Here is an 18,683-nt window from a genome sequence, read left to right as displayed (position 1 = left end):
GTTTAAATTGATGAGATGTGTGCATTTGGTTGCGTGTGATCTGTTTATTAAATGAAATATTGTTGAAAACTGACCGTCGGATTGCAGTCTGTTGTCGAAGAAACTGAGTGAAAAGAAGGGGAACTACTCTTGTCGCTAGACAAAGTATGAGTTACTTGCCTTGGGAAATTGCTTGTGATGAACGTCTGATCTAGATTCAGAAAACAACCGAACTCATGGATTTTATATGGAGATTCATGTGTTCAGGCCTGTAGTTGTTAATTTAAATGCGGTATGTTTGTATTGTTTGCTCCAGAGATGTATACTTCGTACATTAGAGCGTTCGGAACTTTTCAGTCGCAAAAAGTAGTACCGAAACAGAACAGCTTCTCAACCCATTGCACTATCGAGGATTCAGGCTGTTGCTGGGTCGTTATTTGTTTGGTTGCTGGGTCATTATCGAAAAATAACTACCCCTACAAGTTTACAGAGGTAAAGAAGCAGAGGGGGGAATAAGAAATGTTAAGTCCTTTGTACTGGAAACTTGCATTCTCCCAGTAAGGTCATATATTGTACTACGTTGCAAGCCCCTGGAGCAATTTTTTGATTAGTGCTTTTGTGAACAAGAAACAATTAACAAGTGGCTCTATCCCATCTCCCCCCTTTCCCCGTCGCGATATAACCTTGAATGGTTGAAAACGACGTTAAACACCAAATAAAGAAAGAAAGAAACGCTCCAATAACATACCATATTTGTTTTTTATTATTCTGAATTTTGGAACGTTGGCTGTCTATCTGTTTTTGGATATCCTTAGAAGGTTTGTAGGCATGCCTGATGAACTGAGAACTTGATGTTATTAGTGGATTTTGAATGCTCCAGGAGACTGTCGTAATGGTAAGGTTGTGGGTTCGAATCCAGGCCGCGCCTGATGGGTTAAGGGTGGAGATTTTTCCGATCTCTCAGGTCAATTTATGTGCAATCAATCAATCAATGAGTCTTTATATCGCGCATATTCCGTGGGTACAGTTCTAGGCGCTCTGCAGTGATGCCGTGTGAGATGAAATTTTATACGGCCAGTAGATTGCAGCCATTTCGGCGCATATTTACCTTTCACGGCCTATTATTCCAATTATTCCATGTGCAGACCTGCTAGTACCTTACCTCCCTTTGTGTGTACACGCAAGCACAAGACCAAGTGGGCACGGAAAAGATCCTGTAATCCATGTCAGAGTTTGGTGGGTTATAGAAACACAAAAATACCAAGCATGCTTCCTCCGAAAGCAGCTGCCTAAATGGCGGTGTAAAAACGGTCATACACGTAAAAATCCACTCGTGCAAAAGCACGCATGTACATGGGAGTTTCAGCCCATAAATGCTGAAGAAAAAGAATGCTCCAGAGATCCCCAGTCCCAGGTTGCACAATTTTGCATCATTTTTTTTTTGGGGGGAGGGGGGGGGGGGAGTGATCATGATTTTAGGAATTTGTTTCTCATTTTTTGTACAATTTCATTATCTCATGCCTGAAAACAGCTTTTCATTATGCCATTTTTGTAGCAGTGTTTTGAATATATCTCAGCATCAATCACGGATTGATCTAGTGTGATTGAAGAATTTTTGCCCAGTTTTCAGGCATTCTGTTCAGAAGAGTTCCGCTGTCAGTGAGAAGGAACTAGGATCAAATAACGTGTAAGATGTGTCTGTGTATGAGCCTACAAGTACACGAGGACCTAGTTGCAAATGTAATAGAATAATTGTTTAGGGGCCGGGTAGCCCAGTTTGTAGAGCACTGGACTTGTGATCTTAGGGTCAAAGGTTTGAATCCCGGTAGGGACGGGCACAGGTCAACTGTATGTGCAGACTTAGAGACAGTATCCATGTCCCACCCCCGTGGCACATTAAAGATCTGGGTCATACTGCCATTATTGCAGGTGACCGATTACACCTATACACGCACACTTTGGTAGCGCGACTTTTGTTGCTGCTAGCTTTCCACTGGGATAATAGAGTAAATCAGGAGGCTTTGCTAAAGTTTACCATGGTGAATGAACCGGTCGGGAGACACATGCTTAATTTCTTGTCAAGGAAACCTAAGCTGTAAATTGTAAATATTGGCTGTGAAGTTTCTGATGGATGTCGATATGGGTGTTTGAAAGTTGTGAAATACAGAGTGCTTGAACTGTATTTTTCTTTGAAACCTGGTTTTCAGAAAGCAATTGCTGTTCACTTCTTCCATGTTTATTTTTTGCATCATTTTCAACCACTATGCATTTTGTAAATAAAGAAAGCAATTGTTTCCATTTTACGTTAAGGAAAATCAAACCAGTACAAAACTGCAGAATGTTGATTGTTAATGTTGTACATATATTCAGGGGCATCTGTGGCAAGTATTCACCAAATGGTGTGTAGGCAAACACAATTGTGGAACAAACAGCACAAATTGAATCAGTTTCTGTGCTGATGCCAATCCATTGTAATTTGTATTCATATCGTTGGTTTTTTTCTTCTCAGTAAACATGCATGTATGTGTATTTTTGTTCTTTATCATTTGTTGGATGTCCGGGTATCTTTTCACATGGGAGAGCAATTGCTGTCATAAAGTGGAATATTTTTGTATCGTCATTTGTTTTTTGAGTCATTGTTTTATGCTGATGTATTGTGAATTACTGCTCACAATACACCTGTTTTCCTGTGTTATTTTTACCTGATCGTCTGTTGTACAGGCCTTCTATCGTAGGTCTCAAGTGTATAAACAGAATGAAAGTAGCCCACAGATAGATTAAACACTGTATAGGTTTATGCATCATCAGAGATCGCACAGATGCCAACCATTTCTATGAAACAGATCTGGACCACCTTGGTCCGTGATTCAAAATAAATTATTATGAAATCATTTGTTGTGTGTTATTACTTGCAAAAATATGCTGTATGTCCGCATTGTATAACACAGACAACCACCATTTTAACTTTTGCAAGTTCAAGTCAACCATCTTTTGAACTCTTTGTGTGTGTTGTGTATCATTTGTATGTGCCCTAAATTTAGTTCTGCACTTCCAAATACATGAACCATCTTTATCAAAACAATTCAGTGAATAGCAGTTTCTGCGAAGGGATTGTTATGATCGCACGCAAACCAGATAACAAATTCATGGCCTCCTTTGTTGCAAGATGTCTATGTCATAACGTCAGGTCAACAACAATTCAATATTTGAAGAATGTACTGCATTTCCCAGATATAGATCACCTACAAGACTAAGAAATAATTGACAGCTTATATAAATACATGTAAAGCACAAGGGAGTTAAAATAGAAAACCAGAACACGATTTTGTTCAATGGAATCTCCTTGTTTTTAATCTCAGGAATGTTAAAAACAAGCAGTAAAGAAAGAAGAATACATCAATTTCCCTCACACGAAGAATAAACTACAGAATTTGAAATGGTAAAGTAAAGCATTAACTACACTCATTAGATTGGACATTGTGAATGAAATGAAGCCCAATATGACTGATCAGTGAATTTTACAAGGAAGCGCAGCATTCACATACAGTATACTTGTACATTTACATGCCAGGCTACCATTGTAATGTCTTGCCTTTCATTAATTTATTAAAAAAACAAGATCGCAAGGAATTTTTCTTCGTGTTGAATGATTTCTTCCAGAATAATGTCAAAACAAGCGAGTGCTTTAAGATTTCTTCTGTTTATTTCACAATAAGTTCCGAGAACAATTTTCAAAGCTGACAACAAAGCTCTCCCTTGTAATTCTCTTACCCCATCATGAGCCAGGCTGATCTTTTACAGCTAACAGTTATGACGATAGTGATAATGATATACAAATTATTACAATGAACAGTATAATTATGTGCTTTACTGAGGCATTAACACAAAAGGAATCAAACATAAAACTATATATGTATGCCAACATAATTGCACCGTTTCTTTAACATGATTATACTAGTAGAGTCTATATCACAATGACAAGGTCCTCATGCCCAGAATTCCCGCAACTAAGTCATTTCATCTTTCAAAGGCATGCACAGCGTAATAACAGTTATGGTTACCTATTACAAGTACACCCAATACTCCTAGTAATACAACTTATAGTACCAATACATTTCACAGATGGCAGTTGCAACCAAAATTGGTGATACATGTAATGTCAGAGGTAAGGAATGATTTTCATAAAATAAAATAAAAAAATTAAATCTTTGTGAATACATCAAAATCTTGAAAACATACACTATTAGAAATATCAAGTTCCTGACAGCATTCTTATTCACAACGAACTCAAAATAAGGTAATAAGGTGAAATCTGCGAGCTGTATTCGGAGGTATTCATGTTCATCGTTCATTCTTGAAGCCAACATTCCAGCAAACCCTCCAAGAAGACTATGACTGGTGCAAAGAATATGTCCAGATAAATAAGTCTACAAATATACATTTCAGGTGATTGTGAAAGCTTTGTAGTATAGCTGGTGTAACTCAAGTACCTACACACTTCTTAACTCCAGTACCTACACACTTCACAGAGACAGACTAAAGCATTCACTTGAAACAGTAATACACTTGCTGAATGGTGTGTTGTATGATGAAAAGGTTGAATTTTGAGTACCCTATGAAATGAACATGTGCACATAAATGATAGTTTCTTCCCAAATTAAGCCCAAAATACTGCCATTGATTTAAGTTACAGAAGCATCCATTCAGCAAGAGAGAAATTATTTTGCCTCATCTTTTCCCCATATACTAACACTGACAAATTTGATACATCAGCCCAAATAAAGTTCTGCCAGTGTTACAATGCCCTCTTCAGGCCCGTGGCACAAACAGCAATGCAAAATATACAGAGGTGTGTGCAATAAATATTGTACATCAGAGCGACATTGCCGCAGTTCAGTTGGTCCTCAGCTGGTAGTCTCCGTTCTGTGTGATATAGCGCACCCAGGGCAGGGCCTGGTATCCGCTCTTTTCTATGATCTTCAGGTAGCGCACCTGTCAAAACAAACACACCAAGACGTGCATTTTGAAACAACAAAACAAAACAATCCTCTCTTTTCTATGATCTTCAGGTAGCGCACCTGGCAAAACAAACACACCAAGACGTGTATTTTGAAACAAATTCGATCCTGCTGGAACGACATTTTGTGCCACTTCTCTGTAAACTGTATGCTCCCCATCCTCACTCGTTTGGAATTTGACCAACTTCTTTCAAAATAAATTCATCCACCTAATCAACTTTACTAGCATATGGCAAAGAAAAGCATAAAATGAAGCTGACCTGAATGCCAGACACCGTGAAGTAAGGAATCTCAAATTTGATGCTGATGGGTGGTCTCCCCTCTGCATCTTCATTCTCCACGCTGGGCAGACCGAAGTGAGCTCGCATCAGGTACTCCTTGCCTCCCTGAAACACCACCAGTCATGATACTGTTACGTTATACCAGGAACAAAGTGTGTTTGAATCATAAACAACAGACCTGCTAGAGCCTTATCCCCCTTCATGTGTACACGCAAGCACAAGACAATGTACACACGAAAACGATCCTGTTACCCATGTCAGGGTTTGTTTGTTTGTTTGTTTGTTTGCTTAACGCCCAGCCGACCACGAAGGGCCATATCAGGGCGGTGCTGCTTTGACATATAACGTGCGCCACACACAAGACAGAAGTCGCAGCACAGGCTTCATGTCTCACCCAGTCACATTATTCTGACACCGGACCAACCAGTTCTAGCACTAACCCCATAATGCCAGACGCCAGGCGGAGCAGCCACTAGATTGCCAATTTTAAAGTCTTAGGTATGACCCGGCCGGGGTTCGAACCCACGACCTCCCGATCACGGGGCGGACGCCTCACCACTAGGCCAACCATGCCGGTTCCATGTCAGGGTTCGGTGGGTTATAGAAACATAAAAATACCAAGCATGCATCCTCCGAAATCAAGCGTGTGTCTGCCTAAATGGCAGGATAAAAACAATTTTACACACAAAAATCCACTCTAGCAAAAAACAATGTACGTGGGATCGAGTCTCATCCCATCAATGCAGAAGAAAATAAACAAAAGAACAACTGATCAAAGAAACCCTTCATCCCCTTCAAGTCATACACTCCATCTACATCCACGTCTCTACAGCATAAGTGAAACAAAAGCCCAAAACACACAAAAAATTAAAAAGCCAACCACACTGCATCAAAGTTTATTTAAGCAAATAGATTTCTGTGTTTATTCATGAAAAGGTTCATACATAAAAAGAAAAAGTACAGCATAAGTTTCTAACTGGCTGACTCCAGAATAAAAACGATCACGCTTCAACCCCTTCCCCCATCTCCATTCTCCCCTGAACCCTCTCAAATCCCCAAATCCAGTGTATGCAGATAACTTACGGGGAAAGACTTGATGCTCCAGACGACACTGTTGAGCTCTGGCACGTACTTGCAGCTTCCCACAGTGGTCTTGAACTTGGGAGAGTCAGCGTCCATGGGAACAGGGATGATGATTTCAACGTTGTTTGCTGTTGACCTTCGCTTGAACTGGCTCTTTGCCTGGACAACACAGAAATCTCTTGAGGCAATTGCTTTATCGAGGTGTAGATACATCAATGAACTTATTTCTCCTTTGGTTTGAGCCAGGAGCTAACAAATTACATCATCCACTCCACCACATACTACTTCTGCAGTGGTGTTCCCTGGCTCATAGGACAATAGGCCAGAAAGACCTGGATTGAAAATTTGTATAGGTCCAAATTTCTTGGCTACCCTACCAACAAGATTTTTCTGTCAGGCCTCAAACATGTTAAAACTATCGTACCATCAGGAATCGTATCAATGCATTGGGTCAATGACGGAAGAACGAAAACCTGAGAACAACACATCTTCAGTGAATCACTTTGTGTCATCCTAGAGCATGCATCAATGCAAGCATCTAAGTTTGACAAAGCATCCACACACACACACACACATACAACGGCATATACAACCACACACATCATTGGGACCACGAGAGAAAATATTGCTGAAAATTAAATGTTTTTGAAATTCAGAGAGAGAGAGAGAGAGAGAGAGAAAGAGAGAGAAGTCTGGCTTACCTTGATCATGTATTCTACCCGGCTGTGAACATGTCTTTCTATGACTGACTCCACCCAGATCAGGGGCTTGACCTGAGGACAAATCATATGTACTGTTGAAATCAGACACACACAATATCACTCTGTGAAAGTTTCAAATCTAATAAGAAGACAACATATCCTACAAGCTCAGCTCACCAGTAAAATACAGAGATATAAAACAATTTATGTTTCCCCTCCATCTTCTTTTCATACCTTTTTCATTCCATGCTGCTTGTTTCCCTTTGTGTGTTTGTTTGTCCTGAGGAAGCTTCCATAACTGAACAATTGATTTAGTAATGTATGTGCTGTCCATGTATTGGTGAGTGCAGAATTCTTTGGGTTTTTTTAACAATATAGTAGCTTCAATAAGGTAAAAACAAATACATAAAAATTAAAAATAAAAACATAAGCATTCAGCCATTCTAAACCTCTTCCACACAGCAACAAAAAAATCAACAACATAAACTTACGTGTGTGTTAAGGCGGTAAGACATGAGTTCAAACTCTCCGTCAGGTGGGATGAAGGATATGGTGCGGTCGTTCTCAAAGCGAGACAGACGCACGCACTGGTGAAACTTGACATCCTCGAGCTCCACAGACTTGCTCTTGCCACCTGCAAAATGACACCAGTGCCAATGAAAGCTTCTACCCACGAAAGAGAAAACTATAGATCCAAAAGCAGTGAAATCTGAAAGAAATAAGTCATGCACAATTACAGTGGAATTCCCTTTTTAAGACCCCCACATTGATGAATTCTAAAAATAACTGTCTGGTTTGTGAAAGAGTGAATGCCCTTGCTTTTTACTCTGAGAAACATTGGAGGGGCCAATCACTAACGAGGAGTGTGTTCGGAAACACGTGCACAGGAGCACATGTGAAGTTATTTGTCAGAGAAAAAGCAAGGGTCACTCTTTCACAACCCATACAAACCCGATGAAGTTATTTCTGAAATGGAAAATTTCCTAAATAAATTATCATTTAATTAATATACTTACCCGAATCACATTAGCATTGAGTCACCTGAGATGCTTATCACTGAAAAACGCTTACCCGGCTAAAGAATTTAAAGGGAAGCAACCCCATCACCAAAACGAAAGTGAAAGTAGCTTTGGTAATGGGCCAGTACACCGGGAGTTACCTCCCATACGGGTGTATGCCACGTCACTTCCTCTAGGAACACGTGCCTATTATCATACGGCTTTAAAAATCTTAAAACCATAAGCGGGGCAGGTGGGAGGGAATACAGTATGTGATTCGGGTAAGTATATTAATTAAATGATAATTTATTTAGGAAATTTTCCATTTAATATCATATTCTTACTCCGAATCACATTAGCAGATAACATCAACAAGGCGGTGGGCTAGAAATGAATCAAAACTCACCATCAAGTTCTGGACAGGAACTGGCCTGCTGCTATGAGCGCTGGAAGGCCTCTGGAGCCATCCTGTCGAAGAGCTGTGACGTCCCGAAGATAAAAGTTTATGAAAACATCTTCGGAACGCCAATACGCAGTTGTCAGCACCTCCTCTAGACGTCTGGAGCGCAGAACTGCCAGAGAGGATGCCCACGCCCTCGTCTCATGGGCTCGGGCCGAGTCAAGTGGCAAGGAGGGCATAACCCCCCCCCCCCCCTTTGTGCGCCTCCACTCATAAGCCTGCTTGATGAGCGAGGACACCCACCGGGCCAACGTTACCTTCGACAAATCTTTCTCGCGCCTAGTAAGGAGAGAGATAAACAACAACTTCTGAGAACTAGACCGAATCGGCTGAGTCCGGGCTAAGTACAGACGAAGTGCCCTCACAGGGCAATTGACCGAATCGGGGTCACCCGGGGCCAACGCGCTGGTCAGAGCCTTAACTCTAACCAGCGGAGAGGCCTGCCCCGGAGACTGATTCTTGGCCAGGAAATCAGGCCGGAAACGCAAAGATGCGGAACCGTCTGGCTCAAAGGAGATATCTCCAGGCTGACCCGACAGGGCGTGGACCTCGCTACCCCGTCGGGCCGTAGCCAACAAAAGGAGAAACAGCGCTTTGCGAGTGACATTGAACAGACTGGCCTCGCTTAAAGGCTCAAAATCCGCAGAACGAAGGAATTCCAGGATTAAAAACAAGTCCCACTTGGGAGCGGGCAAACGAGCTTTAGCTTCCTTAAGAGCAGCCCCTTTAATGACTGCAGCTATAACGCCCCCGACTCGAACAGAACGACCAATCTGCTGAAGAGTCGCCGAGATAGCGGAGCGCCGGACCCTCAACGAGGAGACTGAGGCGCCCTGTGAAGACATGAAAGAGAGGTGGTTAGCGACCTGAATAGAGCGCGGAGCCACCGAACTCACCCCTCTAGCTGAACACCAGGCAGTCCATGCCTTCCAGTGGGAAGCATAAACTGAAGAGGTGGACGCTCTATGCGAGCGAGCCACCAAGTCCAGAGTCAAAGACGACGCCCCAGAGCGCTTCAGCGAGTCCCGAACAACTTCCACACGTGAAGCTTCAGAAGACTGGGCTCCTCGTGTGGAATGCCTGTTCGGGGCTGCACTAGTTCCCCTCGCACGAGTGCGAGAGGAATGGGGGGCCCTTGGGCAAGCCGAAGAAGATCTGGAAACCAGACCTGCGACGGCCACAGAGGAGCGACCAGAAGAAGAAGGGCCGGCTCCTCCATCTCCGCTTTCCGGATTACTCGGCTGAGTAACGGAAAGGGAGGAGTCTGAAGATCTGTATGTGCCCCCCAACCCTCCCTGGACGCATCTGTAAAGAGGTCCAGGTCGGGGAGGGGCACGACGATCGGAACACCTCTGCAGACCCACTCCGTGTGCAACCACGGAAGGGTCGCAGACTGGAACCATCCCTGCAAAGGGATGAGGGCGTCCCAGTCCACCAGAGGAGAGTCCACAAACGGCTTCAGCGCGAACTGAAGCGGACATTTGTGGACCCGGCCCAGTGAAAGCAGAAGAGCCATAGACTCCATCTGCCCCAAGATGGAGGCGAGCGAGCGGATGGAAGCCATCAGGAGAGGTAAAGTGGAGCGAATCTGAGCTTGGAGCTTGTCCACCCTTCTCTGAGAAGGCTGGACAGTCCAAGCGACCGTGTCGAAAGACATCCCCAGATAAGTGAATGTCTGTGACGGGGTCAGCTCCGACTTTACCCGGTTGATCGAGAACCCCAACCAGTTGGATTCTCGAAGAACCGTCAGGGTATCCTGCGAACAGCCGCTCTGGGACTGGTTCATGATGAGCCAGTCGTCCAGATAAGCCCGCAGACGGATACCCTGGGACCTCACCAGTGCACAGACCTGTCTCACCACCATGGTGAAAATCCACGGTGCGAGAGACAGCCCGAAAGGGAGTGCGCGAAACTGGTAGATCTGATCTCCCCACCGGAAACGAAGCCATTTCCGGTCGGTCGGATGCATAAGAATGTGAAAGTATGCGTCCGTGAGATCGATCGAGGTCACCCAGTCTCCTGGGCGGAGAGAGTCTCGGACAGAGGCTGGCGTCTCCATCTTGAATTTTATCTCCCTCAAGAAAGTATTGAGGAGAGATAAATCCAACACGGGACGCCATCCTCCTGATGCTTTGGGAACAGCGAACAGACGCCAGTAAAATCCCGGGGAGCTGTGGACCCGAACTCTCTCCACCGCGCCCTTCTGCTCCAGGGAGGCAATTTCCGACTGCAAGACGGAACGTGCTTCCTGCGAGAAGGGGGGCTTGAACCGCGGAGGCACTCGGGTAAGAGGCGCCTTTTCCTCCCGCCAGAGTAGACGGAAGCCCGATCTCACCACTCCCACAATCCATTGGCTGTCTACTACCGACATCCAACGAGAAAGTGCCCGGGAGGGGCCTCCCGCCATCACCAAGGTGGAGGGCGGGAGGGAGGTGAGATCGGGAGCGCTTCATTGGGGGTGTGGCTTACTTCCAGAGCCGCCACGCCCCCTCCCCGATGCCGTCCTCTTCTTCCCACCACGAGCGGCCGGCGAAGCCTGCCGCTTCTGAGCTGGCTTGGGTTTAGACGATGTCTGAGCCTGCTTCTGTTTAGAAGGCTGAGACTGTTTCACCCCCTTCAGAGTGTAGTCAAGGAACTGACTGTCCTTGTTTGACTGAATCTCCTTCTGTCTGGCATCCAGTGCCAGCGGACAGAAGAGAGACTCCTCTGAGACCGGGGAGACTCTCAAGGTCTCCCTAGTAGCCAGCTCCGTGAATTGGGACTGCGAGAGGAAGAGATCCCTCCTGCAGAGTACCGCTTGGGTGTACTGCAGGGAGGAAAGACGCAATTGTTCCTCATTGACCTTGGCCAATGCGGTCAAAAGCGCAGAGACATCGTCCGCATTCTGTTCTTCACTGAGAGTGAAAGGAACTAGCGAATCGGTCAATGCCCGAGACAGAGCCCGAACGAGAGTCTCCGCAATGGAGGACAGTTCGATCTGCCGACGTCCAACCTCCTCAGCAGAGAGGAGGGAAGCCTCGGAAACCGGCAAAACCGAATCACGCTTGATCGGTTTAGTCAGAAGAGGCAGCAATTCCCGGGAAACCGGAAGGGTAGCCCTAGGGAGTGCAAAAGACGCCAGCCAATTCTGGCTCTGATTGGGCATGCCAAGCTTCCTATTGGCCGTAGGCACGAAGGAAGAGGCTTGGGCAGCTGAAGCCACCCACTGCTGAGCTGATTCCGGAACTGGACCAAAAGGAAGCAGTAACGGAACAGGCACTGGCCGAATACCACTCCCCGCATGTGCTGGACGAACCAGTGAATGCGAAAGTTGGTAAGCCACTGACGGAGACTCGGCGAACCGGAAGGAAGAAACATCCTCCTGTGCCGGCCGGAAGTCCGCCATGGCAGAAGGAACGAATGATGCGGAAGAGTCCGCAGCCACCACCCCTTCAGGAAAATAACGAGACGTTACTTCCGCCGCGACGTCAAGAACAGACTTGAGCTTCGACGGAAACACGCCCCGCGACTCCTCGCTGACCACTGATGGAGCATCAGAATAGTCACACGTGGAACCATGACCGAAGTCACCAGTTCCGGAAGCAGAAGCATGCCCTGGCAAACTGGAAACCGGAAAAGCCTGAGCACTAACGTCATCCTGCCGCCCAAAACCCTGTGAAGGTAAAGGGTAAGCAGGACGACCATCCGCAAAAACCGGAGCTGGATGAGCTGACGTCACTCCCCCGACTGAGTGGAGTGATGCCTGCTCAAGCCTAGGCGCTTGAAAGCCGGAAGGCGCACGCTGTAATCCACTATCTGGTATCCGGAAGGAACCACCAGAAGAGGAAGAAGCGTTTCCGGCCGAAACCGGAAGTGTAGTCAACGGAACCGCAAAATGCGGAAGTGAAGACTGCACTGGTTGACTTCGCGATCCGGAAGGACCGGAAGTCAGTGAATACTCCATCCTGCCGCGACCGCCGTAGCGTGCCGGAGCGGACGGATCATCACTTCCGGCAAGTGCCGGAAATGCGGCAGTCGAAACCGACTGCCGCCGCTGTTCGAACAAGTCCGGGGCCTCGTAGGTTATCGCCGGAAATGAAAGATCAGCAAGGTATCGGTCGTGACCCGATGCGAAAGAGCTGTCCCCCGAAGGAGAACGTCCAGGCGCCTCACGAGGGCTATCGGACCAGCTCTGCTTACCAACCGACGCTGAAGAGGGAGGACGCTGCTCCAAGCCGGAAGTGGAGGACAAAGACACGGAAGCCAATGCCCGGACGTCACTGCCAGATGCCGGAAACGCCGAACTGCTGGCGACGGAACGCTGAAATTCTGCCTGCACCAAGCTGCGGATTTCTGGAACCAGTGACTTTAACAGAGAGGAAACCAACGCACCTTGTCCAGGTGCTAACAAAGAAGACGAAGTCTCCGATGTAGAGACAGGTGCAGAAGTAACAGTAGCGCTAGGCGCCGCAAAAGAAGCAGAAGTAGTAACAGCGCTAGGCGCCGAAATTGGTACAGCCAACAAAGTGTTACGCTCTTGGTCTGTAACAAGTAACGTTGCTTTGGAAGAGGAAGACTTAGCCTTAATTTTCCCCTTGGGGTCCGACTTGCCACGGCGCTTGTCTGAATCAGACATGTTGACAACAACACGTGGCAACGCGAAAAAATTTACTGAAACATAAGTCTAAACGACTGGAAAATTCAGTAAACACACGCACTAATGCGTTAACAAAATACTATAGCTAAACTTGCCCCACAAGCAGAGGCACGGAGAGCTACAAACAAAGTCACACGAGCTAGAAAACTAACTCACACAACAAAATGGCGACACGCAAGACACTGACACAAACGTCAACAACACGTGGCAAAGTAAAAAGATTTACTGAAACGTAAGTCAAAACGACTGAAAACACAGTAAACACACACGCTTACGCGTCAACAAAATACTAAAGCTACACTTGCCCAAACAGAAAGAGGGCACGCAGAGCTACTAGCAAAGTCACACGAGTTAGCTAACTAACTCACACAACAAAATGGCGAAACACGCAAGTCACTGACACACAAGTCCGTAAAAAACGGACAACGTACAGTAACGAAACAGCGCAAACAACCAACAACAAACGGGAACGAGCTCACCAAACTGTAGGCAAGGCGAGCACACAAGCTGGGTAACGTGGCCGGCGGGTGTCACTCAAACACACAAGGTCAGCCACAGAGCGTCAAAAAGTGAACCGTCCTCTCCGAGGTGAAAAAGTCGTATAATAGGCACGTGTTCCTAGAGGAAGTGACGTGGCATACACCCGTATGGGAGGTAACTCCCGGTGTACTGGCCCATTACCAAAGCTACTTTCACTTTCGTTTTGGTGATGGGGTTCCCTTTAAATTCTTTAGCCGGGTAAGCGTTTTTCAGTGATAAGCATCTCAGGTGACTCAATGCTAATGTGATTCGGAGTAAGAATATGATATTAAATTGTCTATTAAAGATGTTCTGTTTACACTTACAGCCTCTGTTTACCTCCATTTTAATTTTCTCAGATTTTTGGAGGTCTTAGAAGAGGGGTTCCACTGTACTAATTTTAACCTGTAAATAAAATATCTTTGATCTGTAATATAAATCTTGATCAAGTTTTAGTTCTACACCCAAACTTCAGCTTGAATTGAATCACATCAAGAGGAAAACCATCTCTCCTCTTTTTTACCCAACCATATTTTTATCCACAAATCGTTAACTTTATGTCACAGTCCTGCCTTTCTAAACAGCTATCTTCTTCTTCTTCTTCGTTCATGGGTTTAGACTCCCACGTTCACTCATGTTTTTAGCACGAGTGGATTTTTACGTGTATGACCGTTTTTACCCCGCCATTCAGACAGCCACACGCCGATTTTGGGGGAGGCATGCTGGGTATTTTCGTGTTTCTATAACCCACCAAACTCTGACATGGATTACAGGATCTTTTCCGTGCGCACTTGGTCTTGTGCTTGCGTGTACACACGAAGGGGGTTAAGTCACTAGCAGGTTTGCACATAAGTTGACCTGGGAGATCGGAAAAATCTCCACTCTTAACCCACCAGGCGGCAGCGACCGGGATTCGAACTCACGATTAAGAGGCCGACGTCTTACCACCACGACACTGCGCCCGTCCCAAACAGCTATCGACACATGGATGATAACAACATAACTCTGAATCAGGGGGAACAAAAACATCATACTTACGACCTGTGCTTTCAAAAAGGACCTTATCGTTGAGCCCTAATCTCAGTTCAGGCATGCCAGACAGAAAGACACGCATCTTGACGGAGCCAACAATCTCACTACGAAGTACGTTGCCATTTGCACTGACCTGCACACAGATGGAACGTCAATGATTAGAGGACTTATGTGAAGCACTAAAAAATAGACATGTTCTCTCCAAGTACTTGTTGTGTCTCTCATCGAGAAGAAAAGAAACTGTATGGGCTCATTTAGTCCGCTCAAAGAAAATAATGGAGGTTATAATATTAGAGCAGAAACAGTACTTATGAAACAACCTATTGAAACAATAGAGCAGAAACTCGGCTTATGAATTTACTTAACAAAATCAAGGTCATTGGAGCAAAAATTTTACATCATCAATCAGACTAAAAGGACCAATATCATTACATCAGAAACTGTACTCGTAAATCTATCTGAAGGAATCAATTTCATTAGGGCAGAAACAGTAAAGTCACTATAGCAAAAGCTGCGTTACGGTAAATGGTGGCACAGAATTTTGGTCCAAAATCGTTCCATGACGTGATTTGGGTTTGAATCAACCTCAGAAATGTTTTGTGTTTTGTTTGTCATTTGAGCATATTAATCAACCCTACTGAATAAGGCCACACTACCTTTTTATCAGACTCATCTGCAACAACAAAACCGATTTCATACCAGCAGGTTCACGGATTCGATGACGTCAAGGAACACTTCGTTCTTCCTGTACTTGATTCCGTCAGAGCGCCACGACACAGCGTTGGTGACGGCCATGGGGGGTCGGGGGGCGACCTCCAGCTTCTGCCCCTCCTGGGTGATGTACCTGGGATGATAACAAGGTCAAGCAATGTCAAGGTGTGTTCACTGTACAGTCGAACATGCCAACAACGACCACCCAAGGAACTTAGAAAGTCAGGATCACGCGCCCTGAACCATCAGCTCGTGTAGGAAAGGGTGATGTACCTGGTATGATAACAACGCCAAGCAATGCCAAAGCGTGTACACTGTACTGTCAACATGCCTACAACGACCACCCATGGGACTGACCAAAATAAAAATTTGAAAGTCAGGATCATGCACCATGAACCATCTGCTTGTGTTGGAAAGCTACACAAAATGATTTCTTAATTCCTAAACAAATGTGAGGATGAAAGTCGCTTATTCATTTCAATGCTTGTTATCCTCTCAGGTGCCAGTAGATTAGTTCCGCATAACTCTCACTTACTTTACAGCACACGTCGTATGCATTTAGAGAGCTTATTTCCCTATGTTTCTCAGATCAATTCTTAATTCGTCGTTTTTGAAAATTTCACAATAATTACGATGATGAGTATGAAAATGACGATGATGATTGCATTGTGTGATTATTGCTCTGTGGGTGCGTGTGTGTGCGTCCTTGTGTGTATATGCTCAGGTGCGTATACAGGCATGAGACCAAGGGTAGAGCGGATGGTGGCGAGAGAGGTGAAGGGACGGGGAATGTTTACAGTGCTGGGCTGTGAGCAGTGCCCGCCATTGTTTAGCTCAGGCACCGTCGCGGCAGTGTTATGCAGGAACATGCAGCGCGCTATTCTGGCCATCTGTTGTCCTAATCTCTAAGGCAGACTGATACATAGAGGTGTAAGTGACACCCGCCTTCAGGTTCAGGCATTTTCAAACGCTCGACTCAAGACTATATAGGCGATTGCATTGTGTGTGTGCTTGCAAGTGTGTCTGTGTGCATGCATGTGATTATTGCTCTGTGGATGCGTGGATGTGTTTGTCTTTATGTGCGATCTTGTGTGAGTGTATCTAGGAATTGGGACGGGAAATGGAGATACAACGGCATGGAGTTGCTACATGGTGTTTAACTCACTCCTGCAGGATCTTGCTGTCGGTGGTCTGTGGGTAGCCAAAGTCCATTACCTCGTCCAGCAACTCATAGACGATGACAAAGTTGTCACGGATACTCTCCTCCTCCAGCTCCTTGAAATACTCCACAAAGATCTGAAGCAATACAACAATAACAAATTAATTTAAAACAATTCCCTCAACTGTATCCACAGATATGATCCTACAACTGTACAAAGGAAATATAGAGGTAATATTTTGTAAGTTTGAATGTATACATATATATACAATTTAAAACTTCCCCCTGTTAAAACCTTGATTTTTCAGATTTTCTGTTCATAACCTCTGTAAATTCACCTTCTTTGTAAGACTCTCTCATTCTTCAGATCTGATTTTCTCAGAATCTTGGACAGGTTCCACTGTAATATCCCAAAAGACAGAGTATGTCTGCACTCAGATCATACACTATGACCATCTGAATGAAAATATGAATTCAGATTTTTCGTGACTGAAAATCTGTGAAACTCACCTGCACCAGCTTGTGCAGAAAGGAAAAGACCAGAGCAACGTTGGCATTCTTCTTGGTGGTGGAGACCAGGTAGAGGTTGTTGTACTTGATGTAGACAAAGGTGTTGTTGCCGTGGGAGATGATGGGGGTCACGATGCTCTCCTCCTCCCTCTCCATCACCAGTGGCATGAACTTGTCAATCACTGACATGTCGATGTCGCCGCGATAGTTGCGGCTTATCAAGACCTGAAGAATGGCAAGCAATGATTTCATTATCACATACATGGACTTGTCAATATTGGCAGTGACAGTCTGAAAATAAATAAATGAAGTCATTAGACCCACAAGGTGGTATCTTATTTGACAGATGCATTTTGACATATATATATAAATGAAATAGGACTGTGCAAACTGGCATGTGTATCACTCTTGCTGGTGTTGAATTTGTTTATGACCACAGACATTGTGAATGTGAGATCCAACTATAAGTAGTTAAGTACTAGAGACTTGAAACATACCTTTTGGAGAAAAAAAGAACAACAACAAGAAAAAAAGAAGTGTTGTCATAATGGTCATTTTACATTCTCATGTTCTAAACTGCCAGCTAAACATGACTCTAAATTCTAGTTTCTACGCTTGACAAAAATGTTCACAGTTCAGTGTTCAGCAATTAAGATAGGCACGCAATTCCCCATTAACTCTCATCACATGTACATAATAATATTAATATGTGTGCAAATAAAATAAAAACTCATAAGTCATACTCATACCTTCCCCTTGACATCTAGAATGTAGACTGCCGAAGCAGACATCTTGCTGGTAGTGTTCTGGCACCTGCAACAAATATATGAAGCACTAAAGTTAAAATCTGAGAAATCTTACAATGCTAGTACACCAAAGCAGTGGGCAGGAAGGGGGAGGGGGAGGAGGGGGAGGGGGAGCGTGGAGGCAGGTGTACAGTGTACTACCTTAATTTCCAGGTAAAGGTATTGTTTACATTGGAACCACGATAACAGTGTAGTGCTGAGTATGGCTAGACTAGCAATTGTATATGGGGTGATTCCATCGAACCATGTAGCTTGATCCTTACAGTGACACTGTACTGATCACATGTGTACAGTATTATTTTGCCAAGGTGAATGACCAAAGCAGGAAACGTGCACTGCAACTGAACATACTTATTTCTTTATCTCTGTTCAGCTACAACACACACGCATACTTTTAGAATGCCAAGTAATTTGTATGACTGTGCAATATCCAGAAAAAAAAGTACATGTACACAACGTATCAGTATTCTATCTGAACCCTGGTCAAGCAACAAAAATTGACGTCTGCTCAAATGAGTGTTCTGCTATTCTTAATAAACTCGTGTCAGTGCTTCTGTCAAGACAAATAACCCCAAATTAATGTACTCTTTCGCTTATTGCCAAGACAAATACCTAATGATCTACAGATCTGAGCTAAAATCGTTCGATTTACCTTTAAAGACAGCGTAAACTTGTCTTTTTTTGATGAAAATCACCGGCTGATGTGGAGTCTTCTCCCAACCGGAAATGTTGTCAATGGGAGATCAGCGCATGCGCAGTTCAGTCATAATAGCAGACAAAACTTCCGGTT

The 18,683-nt window shown here is 44.7% G+C and overlaps 1 protein-coding gene across 1 annotated transcript; it reads right to left on the bottom strand.

The window, feature by feature from the left end:
* Window positions 1-3,302: 3,302 nt before the first annotated feature.
* Window positions 3,303-18,683, bottom strand: LOC138966302 (AP-1 complex subunit mu-1). Its single transcript, XM_070338479.1, has 11 exons — window positions 18,546-18,683; window positions 17,837-17,900; window positions 17,088-17,312; window positions 16,584-16,714; window positions 15,407-15,551; window positions 14,714-14,840; window positions 7,554-7,696; window positions 7,063-7,134; window positions 6,362-6,520; window positions 5,258-5,383; window positions 3,303-4,971 (listed from the first exon to the last, which is right to left on the bottom strand). The coding sequence occupies exons 2-11, from the start codon at window positions 17,876-17,878 to the stop codon at window positions 4,873-4,875; spliced, it is 1,269 nt and encodes a 422-aa protein (XP_070194580.1). The 5' UTR covers window positions 17,879-17,900; window positions 18,546-18,683; the 3' UTR covers window positions 3,303-4,872.

This window comes from Littorina saxatilis, linkage group LG5 (assembly GCF_037325665.1).
Source record: "Littorina saxatilis isolate snail1 linkage group LG5, US_GU_Lsax_2.0, whole genome shotgun sequence".
NCBI classification, from domain to species: Eukaryota; Metazoa; Mollusca; class Gastropoda; order Littorinimorpha; family Littorinidae; genus Littorina; species Littorina saxatilis.
The sequence above is the reverse complement of the archived record's forward strand: the minus strand, read 5'-3'. Positions and strand labels throughout refer to the sequence as shown.

Coding starts and splice junctions, on each gene's coding strand:
- LOC138966302 (XM_070338479.1), bottom strand. CDS start 17,878: ATGTCTGCTTCGGCAGTCTACATTCTAGATGTCAAGGGGAAG. Junction 17,313..17,836: donor TTCTAGATGTCAAGGGGAAG/GTATGAGTATGA, acceptor GCCATTCTTCAG/GTCTTGATAAGCCGCAACTA. Junction 7,697..14,713: donor CCTTTTTGAAAGCACAGGTC/GTAAGTATGATG, acceptor GTCATTTTGCAG/GTGGCAAGAGCAAGTCTGTG.